Source organism: Phocoena phocoena, chromosome 9 (genome assembly GCF_963924675.1).
Source record: "Phocoena phocoena chromosome 9, mPhoPho1.1, whole genome shotgun sequence".
NCBI classification, from domain to species: domain Eukaryota; kingdom Metazoa; phylum Chordata; class Mammalia; order Artiodactyla; family Phocoenidae; genus Phocoena; species Phocoena phocoena.
In genome coordinates, this window is record NC_089227.1 from 87,308,308 (window position 1) to 87,328,486 (window position 20,179).

General features: G+C 42.9%; 1 protein-coding gene across 1 annotated transcript in view; it reads left to right on the forward strand.

The window, feature by feature from the left end:
• The window catches only part of EXOC4 (exocyst complex component 4), an 822,005-nt gene extending 802,063 nt beyond the window's left edge, over nucleotides 1-19,942 (forward strand). The window contains exon 18 of the mRNA XM_065883517.1: nucleotides 19,705-19,942. Coding sequence (XP_065739589.1) covers nucleotides 19,705-19,942 — 238 coding nt within the window. The remainder of the gene's footprint in view (nucleotides 1-19,704) is intronic.
• Nucleotides 19,943-20,179: the final 237 nt, after the last annotated feature.

Here is a 20,179-nt window from a genome sequence, read left to right on the forward strand (position 1 = left end):
TTTTCTCCCCCGTCTGATGCCCAGGCTAAAATAGTATTCATATATTCTTGCCAGCTATGTGTATTTGCATTAGCCCTTTACAGTTTGTATAGGGCTGTCACAAATATCATAATGAGTCTCTTGATTATGAGGAAACATTTTTGTCTCCCCAAGCTTGATTCTGGGTGCAAATTGTTTTCTCATGGCCCAACTCAAGAGTTTTTCTGGAATGATCTGGGGGAGGTAGGATAGGGATCCGGCTGTTGTTAACCAGCCTGCTGACCTTAGGTATTTAGCCCTTGTGATGCTCGATTGTGAGGATGAAATCAGGTAAACCTTAAAGCATTTGGCATATAGCAAGGGTTAAATAAGTAGTCATTGTTCCCCTTAATAAAAACATTAGTATAATCATTAGTGGATCTCTGACTCAATTATATTTCTGTTACTCTGTAATCATACACATAGAATTGTTCCCAATCCTAACCTGTTTTTCTAGTGGAGGTTATTTATTATGAGTTGTCGTAAAGTTTTCTTGAGAATGGGGATGGAGAGAGTTCAAAGGCATTTAGTGCCAAGATGCTGGGGAGTCACAGAACCTACAAAAGTGTGGAACCCTGAGAAATGGCTTTAGTTCATTTCGGGACACTTAATGAAAATGTGAGCTGGCGAAAACGTTTCTGTATCTGGCAGCTTACAGAATCTTTTCTGCAAATGTCACAGAAGACCATGGAACTGCAGCAAATGTCTTGATTAATGGATCAATCTTCACAACAGTATTGGCTGTGGATGTACGTCTTCTGTAGAGTTAAGACAGGGTTCTAGGACTTCCCTGGAGGCGCAGTGGTTACAAATCCTCCTGCCAGTGCAGGCGACACGGGTTCGAGCCCTGGTCCACGAAGATCCCACATGCCGCGGAGCAACTAAGCCCAGTGCGCCACAACTACTGAGCCTGTGCTGTAGAGCCCGCGAGCCACAACTACTGAAGCCCGCGCGCCTAGAGCCCGTATTCTGCGACAAGAGAAGCCACCACAGTGAGAAGCCCACGCAACACAACGAAGAGTAGCCCCAGCTCGCCACAACTAGAGAAAACCCACGTGCAGCAACAAAGACACAATGCAGCCAAAAATAGATATATTAATTTTTAAAAAATATTTTTTAAAAAAGTCAAGATTCTAGTTCATAAAATTAGCATTTTTATAACAGCTTTATTGAGATAGAATTTACATACCATAAACATTAACCCTTTTAAACTGTGAAATTCACTTTTTTTAATATAGTCATAAATGTATAGCCATCATCACTAGCTAATTTTAGAACATTTTCATTACCCCAAAAAGAAACCCCGTACCCACAAGCAGTCACTCCCATCCCCCCACCCCACCCCTGGCAACCACTAATCTACTTCCTGCCCCTGTGGATTTGCCTAACCTGGATGTACCATATAAATACAGCATGTGATCTTGTGTGATGAGCTGCTTTTAATTAGGATGTTTTCAAGGTTCATAAAGTTAGCAGTTGTCTTAATGTTAGGATATGAGACTGAATTAAAAACCCAGGTACCCACTCCAACACTTGGCCTATTGCCTGCTCTCTGTGTCTTTTCTTTTTTGTTTGGAGTAGGGAGAGAAGAGAGAAAAGGAAGGTAATATGTTGTTATTGAAGTATAATGTACATACAGTAAACTTTACAAATCTTAATTATACAGCTTGATTACTATTTTTTTTTTTTTTTTTTTGTGGTACGCAGGCCTCTCACTGCTGTGGCCTCTCCCGTTGCGGAGCACAGGCTCCGGACGCGCAGGCCCAGCGGCCATGGCTCACGAGCCCAGCCGCTCCACGGCGTGTGGGATCTTCCCAGACTGGGGCACAAATCCATGACCCCTGCATCGGCAGGCGGACTCTCAACCACTGCGCCACCAGGGAAGCCCTTGATTACTTTTTACAAAGTGAATACACTCAGATAACCATCACCGAGATAAAAGCAGAGAATATTAGAATCACCCCAGAAGCCTCCTTTTACCCCTTTCTTAGTCACTACCGCCAGGACAGGTATTTCCTGATTTTGGTTGATTTTATTTTTCTGAGTTCGGTTCCCTGCACAGCCGCCATGCAGCCATGTGGGGGTCCCAGCCTCTGCGAACTCTGATTTCAGAACAGACATTTCCTCAGCACTCAGGGCCTCAGTCACTGCATTCACTACTGTTAGTTCCCATGGGAAGTAAAGCAATACTGAACCTCTCAGGAGCCCCTCGCTGTGCACTCTGTGTCCTCTCGGCTATTCTGGGCCACCTGACCCCAGGCCTCGTGCTTCTCCTGTCTTGGTCTCCAGCTTCCCTTCCAAACACCAGCACTCCCTTTAGCACGGGCCATTACAAGGGAGGGGGAAAAAGCGCCACCTCTGGGCAGGCACAGTTTGTGACAGACGTTGACCTGCAAAGGCGAACCTTTTGAGGGGAGACTCCCATTTACAATGGAGGCAGCCCTCACTCGGCCACTAGACTCACCTGCTGTGTCATCGGCTGGTTTCCATTCTGATCAGAGGGGTATTCCTGTCACGAGACTCTGTGTGTTAGCTTCCCTGCAGAAATTTTAAGAAAATCTTTTATTCCAGAAATTAAGTTTTCATTTTAAATTCACTTTCTGCTCTTTGAAAACTTTAGTTTCTGTGTGGTCCAGAGCTATAGGTTAACATTAGCATTTAAATAGAAGTATTAAGCACACTCAAAGACCTTTCAGAACTTGCCCTTTCTGGGAGGTTTTTCAAATGTGATACTTTTTTCTTCCTAAAAAAGGAATGCAAATGCTATATGTATTTTCCCCATCAAAGGCCCTTTTCTTTATATATACAGACTTAGGAGAAAGGCATTGTTGATCAGTCTTACTATTAGTCTTTTTAATGGAAAGGGTCAGTTTAAAAAAATTGCTATATTCCATCCCTCAAGGCCTGATTTTCTCTGCTGACTCTAAGAATGAATTTCCCTGTGGTTAATTTTATCCTATTATGTCTCATTTTTCTCCAGACACCCTCTAGGAACTCAAATCCCGATTATAAACTAAGAATCTAGTGCCAGCCAATTCTTGCTACGCAATTTGAGGCTCCCAGTACCAGTGTTCCCGGAAGCTCCCCATAACTGCAGTAGAGAATCCAAAGGGCCAGGGTCTGAATCTAGGGTCAGTCTCATGGAGAACTTGACCTTCTTCTCAGACCCTCTATTTATCTGTCAACTAAGATTATCGAGCCTAATGTGTGTGGTTGTCAAGAGATTAAACAAGATAGTGACCTTCCTCCTAATTTATGATTTTATATGTAATTGTAAGTGTAAGGCCAACTGGCCCGAGGCAGGGGAACGCAATCAGATTCACAGATTGCATCAGACCGAAACTCTCCGGACCACCCAGTTCCAGGAACTGACCTGGGGACTTTCCACCTGGCCCAGCCTTCCCGCCTTTCGAGGGGCGGGACTAACTGTCCCAAGACTGATGCAACCGGCAACCAGATATTGCCACGATACCCGAAGAGACCACCAAATAAGGAATACCCTGCGCCCTCCCAGATTCACCACACCCCTTTCCCTTCTTCCCCTATAAAATCTTGCCCAACCCTCGCCCGCGTGCGACTTCTCTGGCCCCTTTCTCACGGACCAGTGAACCTCGCCCGGGAGCGCTCCCTAATAAAGCTCACTTGAAGCTTTCCTCTTTCGCGGCGCCGTTTGTTAAGATCCGACCTTACAGTAAGTGTCTTAAATCCTCTCTCCCTCACATTGAGCTCCCTCAACCAGACCAGTGGAGGAGTAGGGATAGAAGGTAGCTTCTGGTACAAGGTATCCCTCCTGCTTTCTCCTGTTGTTACTGCCTGTCTTCCCTTTCCTCTCTGCCTCATCTCAGCCCGGCAGTGGGTATTGTAATAGTTCATGCCAGTCGTGACCTGAACAAAAGCTACTAGAGGTGAGGGCCTGGATTTTCCTATCAGGGTATTGGCGCCCTTCTCTCTCTTTGAGGTTGATTTTGTTCAGCTACAAGCTTGGGAACAGGAGTTGTGAGGAAACCTAGAAGATGGATATGGCCTGATAGAGGAGAATCTGAGCAAACCAAGGAGAAGCTGGGTAGTCTGACAGCCTGAAGGCTCTCTAGCTTCTCCAACTGTCCGTCCTCCACCTACAGAAAGACCTGGAGAGGTCTTTCTAAAACCCAGTTGTCATCATGTCTGACTTCTTCCAAAACTCCTCTCTTCAGATTCCTCCCCATCAACTACAGTTTTGGTTCCCAAATGTCAGCGTGGAAACTGAAGCTAGACCTCTGTTGTCTTCCTTAGGAAAATGAGAAAAATAATGACAGTCTAGTGAGTGTGTGAGTCTCCCATAAAGGAAAACGTGTCCCTTTTGCTCTGAGATTATTTCTTTCCTGCTTGAGGAGTATTAAAATACCTTCTTTTATTGAATCCTGGTAATAATCGATGATAATAGTTTTGTCTTAATAACCTGAGCAAAACAAAAGGCTAACAGCTCTAAAACAGTCACACCCTGCATCCCTTTCTTTGATCCACCCACGAAGTCCAGTCTTTACTGTGACGCACAAGGTCCGCTATCATCTGGTCTAGCTTACCTTGCTAACCTCTCATCCCTCCTTCCCCCTCCACACACCCGTTGCACTCTGGGGAGGGATAAACCATTTGTAGTTCCCCCCAAATACCATATTCTTCCTACCTTCCCACCCACTTCACACATTCTGCCTCCCTTCCTTCTAAGAGTTCTTTCCTTCCCTCATGTTTGCCTCCTCGTAACACCTCCTCAAAAAAGCCTTCCCTGACTGATCTAAAAAGTACACAGCCCTTCCTCTTGGTGATCTTAGATGGTCTCGTTTGTACCTTTATTAGAGCTGCTGTCGCATTACTGTAAATACGTGGCCAGTGTCACACCAGACTCTGCATCTCCAGAGAGCAAGGACTGTGTTTTACTCTTTTCTGCATCCACAGTACCTACAATATACTACCTGGTGCATAATTGATGCTTAAATATTTGTTGAGCAAATAAACAAAAAAAGAATTTTGAAAGGTACTGTATAAGCACTGAGGACGCTACAGGGAGTCACAAGACATAGTCTTTGTCATCAAGAAGGCTGCATTCTGGGAGAAGATAATAGATATATATTATGGTACATCCATATAATTGAATCCTCTGCAGCTATTAAGAAGAATGAGGCAGGTTGATATGTACTGAAATGGAACCACATCTAAGACATATTAAGTGGAAAAAGCAAGTTGTAGAAGAGCATGTAAACACTTCTCTTTAAATATGTGGGCTGTGTGTGGGTACATACACACACACGCGTGCTCACACACAGCTCACACACATACGTACACGGGCGTGTGCACTCACACACAACTATGCTTGTATATGTATTGAATATAAAATGTATTTGAAAGGATACCCTGGAAACTTTGTAACAGCGATTGTCTCCAGGAAAGGAAACAGGGTGGATGGCTAAGGGACAGGAGTAGGAGAGAGACTTTGCACTGTATGCTTTTTGTCCCTTTTGTTTATTTCACAAACGCTTATGTGTTATGTGCACTTTACAGATATTAACTAGTTTAATCCTCCTGACAGCACTGTGAGGTGGATATTGTCAGTATCCTCATTTCATGGTTGAGGAAACTGAAGCCCAGAGAGGTAACTTCTGCAAGTTCACACAGATAGTAACTCAATACCCCGATACCTTTTTTAAAAATTACATTTCTAGTTCCAGAAGAATCTTAGTTGCTCTGTTTTGTTTTGTACTTTAAGTAAACAGATCCTACTGTGGATGATACATGTTAAACGGGTGACGCATCCGGAAGTAACAGAGAAGGAAGAAATTGCTCAGGATAGCTTCGTAGAGGATAGGGGTTTCAGCAATCTTGAAGGTTAGGCTTTGAATACACAAACCCAGAGCCAAAAAGAACTAAATATGTTCAAGGGGCATTGATAGCTCAGTTTGGCTTCAATAGAAGGTTGATAGAGGAGAAAAGTGGGGAAAAAAGGTGGGATTGGCACCAAATCCAAGGCTTTGGATGTCAGTGTTAGGAGTTCGGACTTTATCCTGTTGGCACTAGTGAATACACAAGTTGTTGTTGTTTTAACACAGAATAGTGATCTGATGCAGGTAGAACTGGAGAAGATTAACCTAGGAGGAGTTACTGATTGTGAGAGACGCAGGTAGGGGCTTAAATAGTTAAGATCTATGATAATGAGGTTGGTAAGAAGAAATGAATATATAAGATGTTGCACTGATAGACCTAGTGATCATCAGGCAAAGAAATAAAGAGCAAAGACTCAAAAGTGACACTGACATCCAGAGGTTTTGCAAACCTCTGGATGTCAGTGCTGTGAAGCAAAACTTGCAAGTTAGGGAGGCCACCTGATAAGGGCATCTGATAGGAATGTCTGCAAGTCAGTGAAAATGAAGCTTTGATCTATTCAGAGACCAGATCATGAGAGAGAAACCATCTCATATAGACACCTTTGGAAGCAGAGGGAGAAGAACAAAGAGCAGGGCGAGCCCCCAACTGGGAGGAAGGCCTGCAGTGGGCAGACAGAATAGGAGCCATTAAAGGGAAGGAAGGAACTCAGGGAGCTGGGGGAGGAGCCTGAACCACGTGGCTCCAGGAACGGTGAGTCCAGGATGGAAACTGTCAAGGGGAGAGACCACTGTGTTTGTCTGCTAGGATGTCATCAGTGACCTTTTTGAATATAGTTTCAGACAAAGTGGAGGCTTTTGAAGGATAGCGAATACAAATGATTTTTTTGAGAAATTTGACAATGAAAGGGAGAATAGAGACGAGATGAGACATAGAGTGGACACAGGATTGCGTGAAGGGCTTAGAGTTTCTTGTTTGGTTTTGTTTGTGTCCAGATATGAGAAACAAGGATATTTGAAGGCAGACATGAAAGAACCTGTGAAAGGGGTAGATACTAGATACAGGAGTTGAAAACAAAACCCCAGCAAGATCCTAAAGGCAATGGGAGGGATTGGGATTAAAAGCATAAGGCCAATCTTAGAAAGAAAGGGAAAAAAAGGCTAGAAAAGAAACCCCTCTTTTGAGCCAAGAGTCGACAGGAAAAGATTAATAAAAAATCATTTCAATGTGGAGGATAGGATGCCTCACACAATTATGGTAAAGTAGGCTCCAAAGAGAGAATATATATGTGGCTGGTACAATAAAAGTTACCTGTGGTTTTTTTGTTGTTGTTTTTGCTTTTTTTTTTTTTTTTTTAACCATTTTTACAGAGCAGGTATTCTACCATGTTGTTTGATTTAATCCTCAAACCTGCCCTGTGATGTTATATTATCTACCCTATTGCATAAATGAAGAAATTGAAGTTCAGACAGGCTAAGAAATTTCTTAGGTCAAACAGGTTAAGTAAATGATACGGGATTCATGTCTAATTCTGCCAGCGAATGAAAGAATAGTTGGGGAGGATTGCAGATGACTAGCCAGATGTCTTCCCTCTGTGCCCTCCCCTTTTTCACCTGCAACCAGTTATCCCAGACATCCACATCGCCCCCTCAGAATTACATCAGAATAATACCCCTTAGCCTGTTACACAGAGCACCTGTGTTATTCATAGTTCCTCCCTTCCCAAGGTCAAAGAATCATTGACTGCTTTTTTATCTTGGGGTCTATCACTTAATGAAATGTACTGACTGTTGGCTCTCTCATTCATTCTTTCCTTTTCATTTATTCACCACTCACTAGATGCCCAGGGGGTAACAACGAATGGTACAGAATCCAACCCTGCCCTCAGAGAGCCTGCATTCTAGGATGGGAGGCAGACGTTAATTTATGTAATAAATACTTACGTAACATTTACTCTGTTCCAGCCACTGTTCTTCATTATTTGATCCTTGTAACAACCTCATGTACTTTTTCCTTTCTCAGATGAAGAAAATAAGGCACAGAGAGGTTAATAAATTGCCCAAGAACATACAAATAGTAAGAGGCGGAACTGAGATTCAAACCCAGGCCCCTGACTCCTGAGTCCATGATCTTAACCACTGTATTATGCTGTGTCTCTAATTGTGTGTGTGTATATGCACATATTTTTTTAAATATACCACATATATGTTAAAAATATATTTCGGAAATATATATATCTTTTGATGGGGATGAAGGCTAAAAAGAAAAGAAGCTAAGCAAAAGGACAAAGCTTGATGAGGATGGGCCAGGTATCATTTTACCTAAGGCGGTCAGGGAAAACCTCACTTACTGATAAGCTGACATTTGAGCAAAAATTGGACTGAATCTCTTCTAATCTTCTATTTTCCTCCAGTCTTCTGTCCCTTTAATCCCATTTGATACTCTTTTCTGATTTTATTTCAAGTGGGTTATAGTATAAAGCGACACAGAACTAGGAAGTACAACAAAGGTAGGGATTATCATCACCTTGTTGCCCTATAACGGGTACTTTTTTAATAGTAAGTAAAAAAAAATGCCCTGGTTCAAGGCCCTTACCCCCCCGCACACCCTCATGGACCATTTTTACCAGTCCTGTTCTAAAGTTTCTCCCAACTATTGAATATAGGAGATCATAATTTCTTCCAGACATATTCACTTGGGTTTTTCTAAGATAAATCTCCTTTCGTTATTAGCTGCCCATAATTCTAAATTCTCTGGTGTCCTTTACGTTATTTCTATTACTTTGTTGCTGTTCCCGGCCTTTCCCCACTTAGTAACATTTGACCTTTTCAACACTCTTTGTAGTTCTTGCACATTAATTAAAGTATTAGGTGAGATCACTGTTATAAGGCAGTGTCCTTAGCATTCAGTAGATGCTTTCTCTTCTGAATTTGATTTGCCTTCATTGTTATCCTTTGTTTGTTTTTCAGTCTGTGTCCTATCAGGAGTAGCCATTCAGAATAAATTCATTTTGCTAGTTATAGTCTTTTAGAGGCACTGTATAAAATGGTTCACTGACATCCAAATATATATCAGCCACAGTGGTCTTTACATCCACCAAATTCATATTGCTATCCAAAGCTTTCCATCATGTTTGTCAGAGTATTTGGGTCTTTAATTAAACCCTGCTGGTTACGGTACATATTTCCATTAGCTCCTTCTGATTTCGTCTATTATTTTTCTAATTGACATCCGTTCTGAGTCACATGTCCATGAATCTCAGGTGGCCCATTTTGTAGCGTTGGTTTGTTTAGCTTTTCTCCCTTTCATAAATAACCTAAGGGTTTAGTAAATACCCCCTCGAGTGTTTGCCGTTGGGACCTACTGATTGGCATATGCTCATATTTTCAAATAATCCCCTGATTTTTTGGTCCCTCTGCCAAAACCGTTTTCCCTTCTGGCCCTTCAGTCCTAAAAGATACAGTCTTTTGTCCTGGCAAAGTAGAGAAATTTCCTGTAACAAAAGTGAGCGGCGTAGTAGGGTCTCTGCCTAGGACCAAAGGGTAAGGAGTCAGGGTTTGAGTAACTCAGCGGACTGCTGGCTGAATAGCAATCTTTGCATCTTAAGCCCCCAGCAGGGATAGTGGCTTGCAGTGAACTGTCCATTCAGCTTCACCGAGTTTTTTTTGTCTTTAACACACTGGTGAGGTAGCTGGCTAGGGTCAGAGTCAGTAGCTAAAGAATACAGCTAACTGGCACTTACCAGAATCAATCCATCATCCTGGCCTCATCGGCTTAATAGTCTAATGGGCATGTTCTCCCATCAGACCAGACAGTCCATGCCTATCCTTACTGACCTTTCTCCCCAAGCAGTACAGGTAGAGAAGAATCTCCATCTTATAAATACAGTAACCCAGCACCTGTTACCGCTCCACTTCTCCATCACTTGAAGCAGAAACCTTGGTTTCTGTACCTTGTCTAGGGCCCTTCAGCTCTTCTTTCTCATGTACCGAAAGAGAGTAGCACAATTAGCAGGCAGGCTGGCTAGCAAGCCCAGGACTTATTTTACTTTAAATTAAAACGTTTGCCTGGTGTCTTAGAGACCTTTGATCTGGGCCTGGATTGGATTTTTTTTTTTTTTTCAAGTATAGATTAAAAAAAAAAAGCTTCTTGAAATCAAGGACTATACCTTTGTATATTATATTAGCATTTAAAATGTTATTAGAGCTTCCTAAGCATTAGTAATAATAATACTGGGTTTTCCTTTGAAGAGATCCTTTGCATTATTTATTGAAAAGTTGATCATTCCATTTCATTACTTAAAACTGAGAAAGCCATAGGGCCTTTGAATTATTTTTATTCAGCATATCTCAGCAGTTATTTCCCGGATTGCTAATCTGAGAAATATAGATAATATCCAATACAAGGGCCTTGTGCTAATTGGTAGAGAGTTTGTAGTGTTGAGGCCACCAAAGTGCATAATACTATGTCCTTTTATCCACCTATGATATTAGATAAATTATTATTTTAATTGAGACGACTCTAAAGTGATATTCAATAAATTATATTTTTTTAACGGAAAAGACTCTCTTAAGTGATATTCAGCACAGCATAGCTCTCCTTAACCTGGACGCACCTTTTGATAATCAAAAGAGCATTTACAGGAGGATGAGACAAACACAATTATGAAAGTAAAATGAAGGACGTAAATAAAAAAAATCACAGAACAGGAGGATAATTCTGTTCACTCTTTCATATTTCATTATTTGATAACATCAGAAGATGACTCCATCAGAATTGCTTTGGCAAGTGCAAACAAAAATGTACCTGATCACGATTTATTAAAACCTTCACAATGGGAGAAGGAGTTGAGCAGACTTCTTCACGGACTGAATAATTATTCATACAAATGGGGTTTGACCAAAGGCAGTGCCAGACCAAAGAGACACAGTTTTAATTGTACTGAATTTAAAATGCGGCTCTTCCTCTAGCCCTGTTTTAGAAAACTTAATTTAAAAAATTATCTGATGTAGCAGAGAGTGACATGTGAATCCTTAAGTTGTTGAGGAGAAAATTCTAACCGCAGATATTTATAAATTCAGAATGTGTTCCAAAGTTGGGGAGCAGAATTTCCGGCGAAGGGAACAAAAAGACATTTTCTTCCCGTATCAGCAAGTGTAACTGAGCTGGGGAGAGGGTCATCATCACAAAAGGGCTGGTCCTCAGAGGAATTCCTTTGAGTGGTTTTATTTTCTGAAGAGAAATAAAGCAAGGCTCTGGCCACTGCTATCAAAAATATCAGGGTCCGGGGCTTCCCTGGTGGCGCAGTGGTTGAGAGTCCACCTGCCAATGCAGGGGACACGGGTTCGTGCCCCGGTCTGGGAAGATCCCACATGCCGCGGAGCGGCTGGGCCCGTGAGCCATGGCCGCTGGGCCTGCGCGTCCCGAGCCTGTGCTCCGCAACGGGAGAGGCCACAACAGTGAGAGGCCTGCGTACCGCAAAAAAAAAAAAAAAAAAAAAAAAAATCAGGGGCCGTTACTGAGAGGAATGAAGGCAGCTGACTTTGAATTTTAACATCTCCCCTGGAGAGCCACTGCCACCCCGCCCCTAGTCCTGCTGAAGCATGGGTGCCATTGATGGAGGCAGTGGTGTGTGTGCCTCATTGTACAGAGAAAATGTAGGTTAGACGGCCCATCAAAGAAGCCTCTGCAAGCCTTACAGCAGCAGACTCCCGGGCTCTCTTTACCTCTTGAATGGGTTTCTGCTGCCACCAGCTGAGGGAATTTATGCACTGTTTTTTTCTAAAGACCATTCTTTACCTCTCTTCACCCCTCTTTACCTTGGCCTTCTTTACCTCTCTTCAGACTGTCCTGGTGAGAACAAAAAACCTGCACAGCTTCTTGTAAGGAGTGTTAATAACTATCCCCATACAGAATACAAATCTAATTCTGCCACTGATGCTCTGAAAATTATTTAGCTTTTCTCTACCTTAGTTTTCTCATTCCTGAGAAATAACTTCAACTCTTTCAAATTAGAATTTTCAATCATGTCTGTAATAAACTCTAAGCTCTTTTAAGGGGAAGACAAATGAGAGCAATTATGTTATATTTTTTAATAAACATTTATTCTTCTGACACACAGAATTACCATCCATTTATTACTGGTCTGGAAAGTACATCTGAGCTAAGTTTACACTTGTTCAGAATGTTTTCGAATCAATCACTACTGCATCTTGCTTCCCATAGCTTAGGGAAAATCAGCATCAACTAATTCTGCTAGAAGCCCGTGATTTTAAAGGACTAAGCAGAGGATGCTGTAAAGGTTTTAATGCCAGTGCTAAAATAACATCTGCTGTAACCTCTTTGTTTTTCACGTGGGGGGAGGCAGAGATTCGAAAAGCTGACAGCAATTGTCCAAGGTCACAGAGCTAGTTAGGGAGGAATGAAAGACTTAACCAGAATCTGAGCTTAGTTGATGATCTCTTGAGTATTTACTTCTCTAAGTCTTTCTGCTGTAACTACCTCTCAGTTATTCATGGGATGATTATCTGGTTTATGGATTATTCAGCTCCTTTCTTTTCTCTTTCCATCTCCCTGCTTATTACCATGTATACCATTGAGTGAGTAGAGAAAACAGAAGTTGAATGTTTTACCTGACAATTTAGTGACCCATCAACTCCTGGGTTTTTATAAAATTGCTCATAATGTTGCAACTATTGGCTAAAAAGAATTTGGGGGGCTACAGTCGATGCTAAGTTATATTCACGTAAATTTTTCTTCCTTTGAAACTTACATTTTAAGTCAGCTTCAGAGCCTGATCCTCTTATTGACATTAATACTATCGTTATCTCGGGAAGGACTAGATGAGAAAGTCTTCACAATGAAATGACTTAATTATCCCCCTTCTTCCAGGAAGTAATGAATCAGAAAGGCAGCCAACTTTTGGAAAGAAAGGGCACCTTGTCCATTACCAGATTGGAGGGGCAAAAAGGGAGAAGTAGAGAGAGGTGACAGAATGAAAAAGCCAAAAGTCTTTCCTGTAACTCTTTTTATTTTTGCGGTAAGCGGGCCTCTCACTGTTGTGGCCTCTCCCGTTGCGGAGCACAGGCTCCGGACGCGCAGGCTCAGCGGCCATGGCTCACGGGCCCAGCCGCTCTGTGGCATGTGGGATCCTCCCGACACGGGGCACAAACCCGTGTCCCCTGCATCGGCAGGCGGACCCTCAACCACTGCACCACCAGGGAAGCCCTCCTGTAACTCTTGAATGCTGAATATACAACATGACTTCATTATTTGGTTTAGAGCAGTGAATTCTCAGATCAAATCCAGTGTTATTCAAATATTACTGTGAATTGTATAAATGAATTTTGAATTGCCACAATACTAGTTTGTTCCATTACAGTGGAAGGCAGAGTTGAATGTGAATTTTATTTAATTTATATTTCCTAAATCCTGACTAAAAATGAATTAGCTAGACAAGTATCCTTTGTAATTAGTACTTCTGCTTTTTACAGGTTCAAATATTTCTGTATTACAGTGACTTTAGAGCAAGTATAGGGTTCAGAGTCCTTCATTTTGAAGCCTTGAACAAATCACTCACACTCTCTAAAACTCAGTTTGCTTATCTGTAAAATGGGGGTGATCTCAGAAGCTACTTCAAAGGGTTGAATACGTTAATGCGTCTAAAAGTTCAACATTACTGTTAACTATTACTACGATCAAGACGAATTCTAAAACCCAGCCTGTGACATAGCTGTATATCTGTGGAAAATGTAGTTTCCATTTGGGGATCTAGGAATCTGAACACCATCCAGTAGAGGGGGGCAGATGGTGGAGCTGTGAACAGTCCCCCAGTCAGTGCCTTCCTTTCATCCCCACACGCAGACTTTATGCGCCTCCTACAGGTATAGGAATGAGGCGTGCCTGGCTTGGGAATAACTGGTCTTATTAGGGCTTTCTTCCCTCACTTGACAAAGAGAACTGAATCTGTTCCCAGTAGCTTTTAGAGATACAGTGATAACTTTGAGTATGGCAAAGTGGGAGGGAGAACCAGGGATGAGAGACTAGAGCACTCCTTGCTTCGTACCTGTAAAAATTTATGAAGCGCTCTGAAATAGAAGTAAGAAAAACACTAATACGCAAAAGATATCGACAATTTGCTTATACATGTGTGCATACCCATGTACGTTAAAAACTGATACGTAGATAAAAAATTGTTCAACCTCATATAAATTAAAAGAATGTGAGGGGGGCCTTCCCTGGTGGTGCAGTGGTTAAGAATCTTCCAGCCAATGCAGGGGACATGGTTTCAATCCCTGGTCTGGGAAGATCCCACATGCCGTGGAACAACTAAGCCCGTGCGCCACAACTACTGAGCCGGCGTGCCACAACTACTGAAGCCCATATGCCTAGAGCCCGTGCTCCGCAACAAGAGAAGCCATTGCAATGAGAAGCCCACGCACCACAACAAAGAGTAGCCCCCGCTCGCCGCAACTAGAGAAAGCCCGCACGCAGCAACGAAGACCCGATACAGCCAAAAATTAATTAATTTAAAAAAAAAGAATATGAGGGGCTAGGTGCTGTCATATGCTGTTGGTATGAAGATAAATTGATACAAGTTTTTTAGAAAGCAATTTGGTGGTATTGCCGAAGTCCTAAAAATATATACTCATCTTTTGACTAATTCTGCTTTGGAAATCTGTCCTCAGGAAAGCAAGTTTTTTAAATTGGAAACAACCGAAGTGTCCAATAGTGTGTCAGCCGAAATATTTCAACTGTAAGAAAGAAATTGGTAGGCTACTACATGTGGGGGAAAACATCTAGAAGGAAATGCCAAAATGTGGTATGTCTTTATGATGGAATATGAGTAATTTTTTTTTCCGCTTAATCTTTCTGAATAGTCTGTATATCTTATATGACACGTGTATTAATTTTCCAATCACAGAAAAACAAAATAAACTTTATTTTTACGCTTTAAAAAGAAGATCTGCCCAACTTATCAAAATGTCCTTCATATCCTTACTGGTATGAATGTTTTCAGATAGAATCACTGGGGAGAAAAAGTTGCAGTGCAATACCATTGAAGTAAAATAAGAAGATAAAAACACAAGGAACAGGGGCTTCCCTGGTGGCGCAGTGGTTGAGCGTCCGCTTGCCGATGCAGGGGACACGGGTTCGTACCCCGGTCCGGGAAGATCCCACATGCCGCAGAGCGGCTGGGCCCGTGAGCCATGGCCGCTGAGCCTGCGCTTCTGGAGCCTGTGCTCCGCAATGGGAGAGGCCACAACAGTGAGAGGCCCGCGTACCGCAAAAAAAAAAAAAAAAAAAAACACAAGGAAGAACAGTCTGTGAATAAAGGAAACATGAGGAAGCTATGAGAAAATTATCTGTTTGGACCCGAACAAAATTTAAACGTTGTCGTGTTATAGACTGTGAGACCAGCCTATGTGACATCACTTTTCTATCTCTGCACTCCCCTCCCTCTCCACTTTGGGAACTCTGCCCAAAGGCCCACAGCAAAGGGAGAGAGAAACCACAGGGAAGAACCACCTCCTCACAGAAATTTCCATCCCTAAGGGGGACATGGATCTCTGGTTTCTGGAATGGGATATTTGGTCCACGTCTAGCAACTGGACCCTGAATATCACAGGCTATGAAGAAACTTGCTCTACAAGTCATGAGCCAAAAAAGGCTTAAATCAAATATGTGTTCACTGGTTCCATCCAGGCAGCTAAGTCAAGTGCTATCTCATATAAAATGTGGTGCCCTGGAAGCCATGGCTGCTATTTTAATTTGTGATGATAAAGATCAAGCTTTCATTTCCCTGGGACCTGATAAATTATTTATTCCAGTTGGGTTACATGTTCATTTCAGTGTGTCAGTGTTTAAATTATTTATTCCAGTTGGGTTACATGTTCATTTCAGTGTGTCAGTGTTTACCATGGAAGCTCATTCTAATTGTGTAGTTTGAGGCATTTTCCTAAATATTTTCTCCTTAGAGCACGTTGTAGCACCCTTTCTCCACCTCCAAGTACAACTGTTGCTTTGCTGATTTAGTATAGTCTTTGCTCCTAGGTACTCTTCTGAAAGATGAATGAATTGCATTCTGTCTTAAATATCTATGTTTCTTTATGATCTGATATATCATCATGGTTATGGGGATTTTTTCCCCTAACTATAGAAAATACACCATCAGTTTACCTGTCAATTTTGTTTAATAACTCAGCTTTGCAATTCTGGGGCACGGTTCATCTGAGGCTCTTGAGGACTCTTTTAGTCTCTCAGTCCACTTCAGAGTGTCATCCTGGGATTTATAAAGGTCTTCATTGCACAGAGGATATTGAAACATTAAGGACTTAAGTGGCATGCCCTTTATCACTTATCACGCTGGAGGCTCCAGGACTAGAAATCCAGGCATCTTTGTTTTGTTGTCTGCTCCCAGCATGGAACAGCGGTCTCTGTAGAAAACCAGCCAGTATCCCTGGAAACAATTCATCAGATTTTTCAAAAGAAATCCAATTTCGTTTGGTCTAATGGGTTCAGTGTTACTTCTTAAAATGAATGATGAAAATATCAACATCATAATACAAAGAAACCCAATTCTTTTGGTTTAATCTCAGCGAAAAGCATCACAACCCCACTTACTGCTTCTGTCTTCTTCCCTAATGCTTTTAGATCCTTGGCTCAAGCAGATGGGAATGGGTCTGTAACCATTCCCCCATCAAACAAACTCTGGCTCAGAGTCCTGGCTGGTTCCAAACCTTTGCGAATCACAGAATCTGGGGATGGGGCCTCAGGAATCTGTACTTTTCATAAGTTCCCAGTAACTCTGTAGTTCGAGAATCACCATTCTGGAACTGCAGCTATCAAGTCCCTTCTAGCTTTGAAAGAACCATGAGTCCCCAGTTCTCTCTCACTCCATGTGGCAATTCTAGATTCAAACATGTATTTTTCTGGAACAGTGTTTTGAACATTTGCTTAGGTAGTTTCCTAAATGGACAGCTCTCTCCCTCTACGGTGCATCTAAGGTAAGAAGAACTAGAGGATGTAGGGCCTCGTTTCTGAAAACTGGGGCTGGTATGGGGGAGGAAGCCAAGGTGTGCCAGGGGACATGTGAAGCCATGGGATAAATGTGATGCCCTCGCCTACAGCAGCAAGTTTTTCCTAAAAATAGTATTTTTTTAATTCCAGCAGAGGTATTGTGGAGGAGGAATAGTTCACATGAGCTTTATGCCAATGTGAAGCTTCGAAACAATTCTTGACTTTAGCTAATGTTGGGCTTCAAGACCTCTGGAAGTTAGAGTTCATTCACTTATTCTTTCAGAAGTACCTCTGTCTATGTTCAAAGTTACCGTTGACCAGTGATTCCTAAGTATGTGGTCCCATGAGGTTAGAGTGAACACTCGTTTGAAACCACTACAGAAGACTAGCCCCAAGAAGACCCTTTACACAAGGATGTCGAGCTGTTTGCTGCCGGGAGTAACTCAAAAACTCTCCAATTTAAGACGAGCACCTGCTATTCCTGCCACCATTTAGGAAGTAGTCATAAAAGAGCATTATTTCCCCCATTTAAAAAGAGTGTTAGGGCTTCCCTGGTGGCGCAGTGGTTGGGGGTCCGCGTGCCGATGCGGGGGACGCGGGTTCGTGCCCTGGTCCGGGAGGATCCCACATGCTGCGGAGCGGCTGGGCCCGTGAGCCATGGCCGCTGAGCCTGCGCGTCCGGAGCCTGTGTTCCGCAATGGGAGAGGCCACAGCGGTGAGAGGCCCGCGTACCGCCAAAAAAAAAGAGTGTTAATTGGAAAAGGCGGCTTAGCAAAGCAGGAAAATGAACTAGCCACGTGAAAAGATGCCAGCGCTCTTGCCACTTTCCCATTTGTAGCAGCAGTTTATAAAGTATTCTTGAAATTACCGAGCTCCCAGAATGTATTCCTTACCATAAAGACGGCTTAGTTCTCCCATAGGATAGTCTTTTTTTCAGGATGTTCCCGATGAAGAAGAAATCCAAGATCCCAAGGCTCCAAGTCCAATAGTACAAGATTTTTGGGCAAGTGATCCTGAAAGGTCCCTTCACCCGCCCCCCCCAAGTTGCCTTGGGCAAACTGCCTTGTTCTGTCCCCTCAATCCTGGAAGAGCCACCTTTGCTGTGAGGATGAGAAGAGGAAGTAAACTGTCCCTGGGGAGGCTCCTCGGTCCTTTGGCTATGATAGCATCACTGGCTCAGAGCCTGCACTGAACTCTACCTCCCGGGGCATTTGTAGTAGCTGGGCAAGTCATAGCCTCAGAGCCCTGTAGACTCGGTGAGGACTGTAGTGCCATCATGTTGGTGTTAAGATTGGCAAGTGGCAGCCCTCTCCGTCCTCGGCTCCCAGCTTCATGTTTTCTGTGCACTGCACATTCACTCTGATGCCCGCTTCCCTTACATTAGAAGGCACTACTCTTCTCTCCATCACCTGGGCCAATGGCTTTGAGCCAAATGGCTCTCAACGCCCTTCCTTTTTGCTAGAATTATACCTGGTCCCCTCCCAGACCATCCTACATACTGCTGTCACATTAACCTTCCGGAAGCACAACTTGGAATGGTGCCTCTGTTCTCGGCAGAACTTGGGGCCCCAGATGGGGGGTGCTTTCTTGACTTATCTATCCTGATGTTAGACTCTCTACCTCTGTCCTTCACCGCCTTTTCCCCTGACTCTCCGCTATCCAGCTGCACTCCCCAGGCTAACCAGGTTACTCTTCCCTGTCTTTGCTCATCTCTTTTCTTTTCCTTTAATCTAGAATTTCCTTCCTGGAAGCACTGCCTGACAGTCTCCTACCCCATTTGAAGTCTTCCTTGATCCTTCACCTCCCTTCAACGTGGTGTGATTCCTCCTTCCTCTGCTGGAAATTCACACCATTGATACCTCAGTCCGGGCGCTTGGGACATTCTCGTCTTTGTCCGTGAGGAAGAGTTTGTTGGACTTAAGAGTCAGAAGCCTGGGTTCATCCTGTCACAGCCACAAATGTCTTTGTGACACTGGGCAAGTCCTATAACTTCCCTGGGCTTCAGTTTTCCTGTCTGAGAAAAAGGAGTAATAGCTCCCTAGGTGTAGTGAGGGTTACATGACACAGTACATGGAAATTAACTTTGCTAGCAGTTTTCTGTGCTTTTCATTACCTTTTTCTACTTGTCTCTGAACTATCTGAGGAAAGGGGCTGTGTCTTGCTCATCATTATATGCTACTATTATTATTATTACATTATTATTAATACATTATTATAAATATATTTCCAGTAATAATAGTTAATGTTTATGGAGCAGGTAGAATTGGGTCAGGCACCATTCTAAGTACTTTATATGGATTAACTAATTCTCCCAACAACCTAAGAGGTCCTGTAACTTCAGAGATACTGTTATTATCCCACTTTATTATCCCACTTTATGGAGAAAACCATATATTTCACAGAGCCTCCAATGAATGAGTCAATGAATGAGGGATTGAATGGGACAAAAACTTCTAGCAATGCCTGCCAGATGGTTATTTCTCTCTCTTGCTTCTGTACGCCAACTTCTCTTTCTTTTGATCTCCTGAGGCAAATGCAAAATTAGGAGAAAGTCTTGAGTGAACTGAGACCTTGATGACAGGTCTCCCTGGGTCTTCATTTAGACTTCTCATGAAATGAGCTCCAAGAGGATGGAGATCACGTCTGTCTTGTTCTCCGTTACATTCGTAGGGCTTAGAACAATGTCTAGGGATCAATAAATGTTTATTGAATAGATAAACTAAGTAGTTTATAAATAGCACATTCATCACCACTGAAACCACATAGATTGCTGACCACGGAGCCAGTGAGCAGTGTTGTGTCTTGCTTTCTCAGGCAGTACTACGAGATGCTGTACAACACGGCCGATGAACTCCTGAACCTGGTAGTGGACCAGGGCGTGAAGTACACAGAGCTGGAGTACATCCATGCCCTGACGTTGCTGCACCGCAGCCAGACGGGGGTGGGAGACCAGACCACCCAGAACACGCGGCTGCAGCGGCTCAAGGAGATCATCTGCGAGCAGGCAGCCATCAAGCAAGCCACCAAGGATAAGAAAATAACTACGGTGTAATGGGGTGCACCACGGGAGGGGACGGGGGACTGGTCATTTTGTTTCCTTGGTCATACTCCTTTCTTTGGTATGTTATTTTGTATATTCTGAGCTGACTTAGTTTCCTCTGCACTGATGCTTGAGTGGAGAGAAGTTGTAAGGGTTCTTTTCTCTTTAGCTTTGGTTTTTCATATAAACTGTAAAGGGACTTCGCAGTACAGAATGTTTGGATTGAACATTTACTTTGATGCAGTCAAT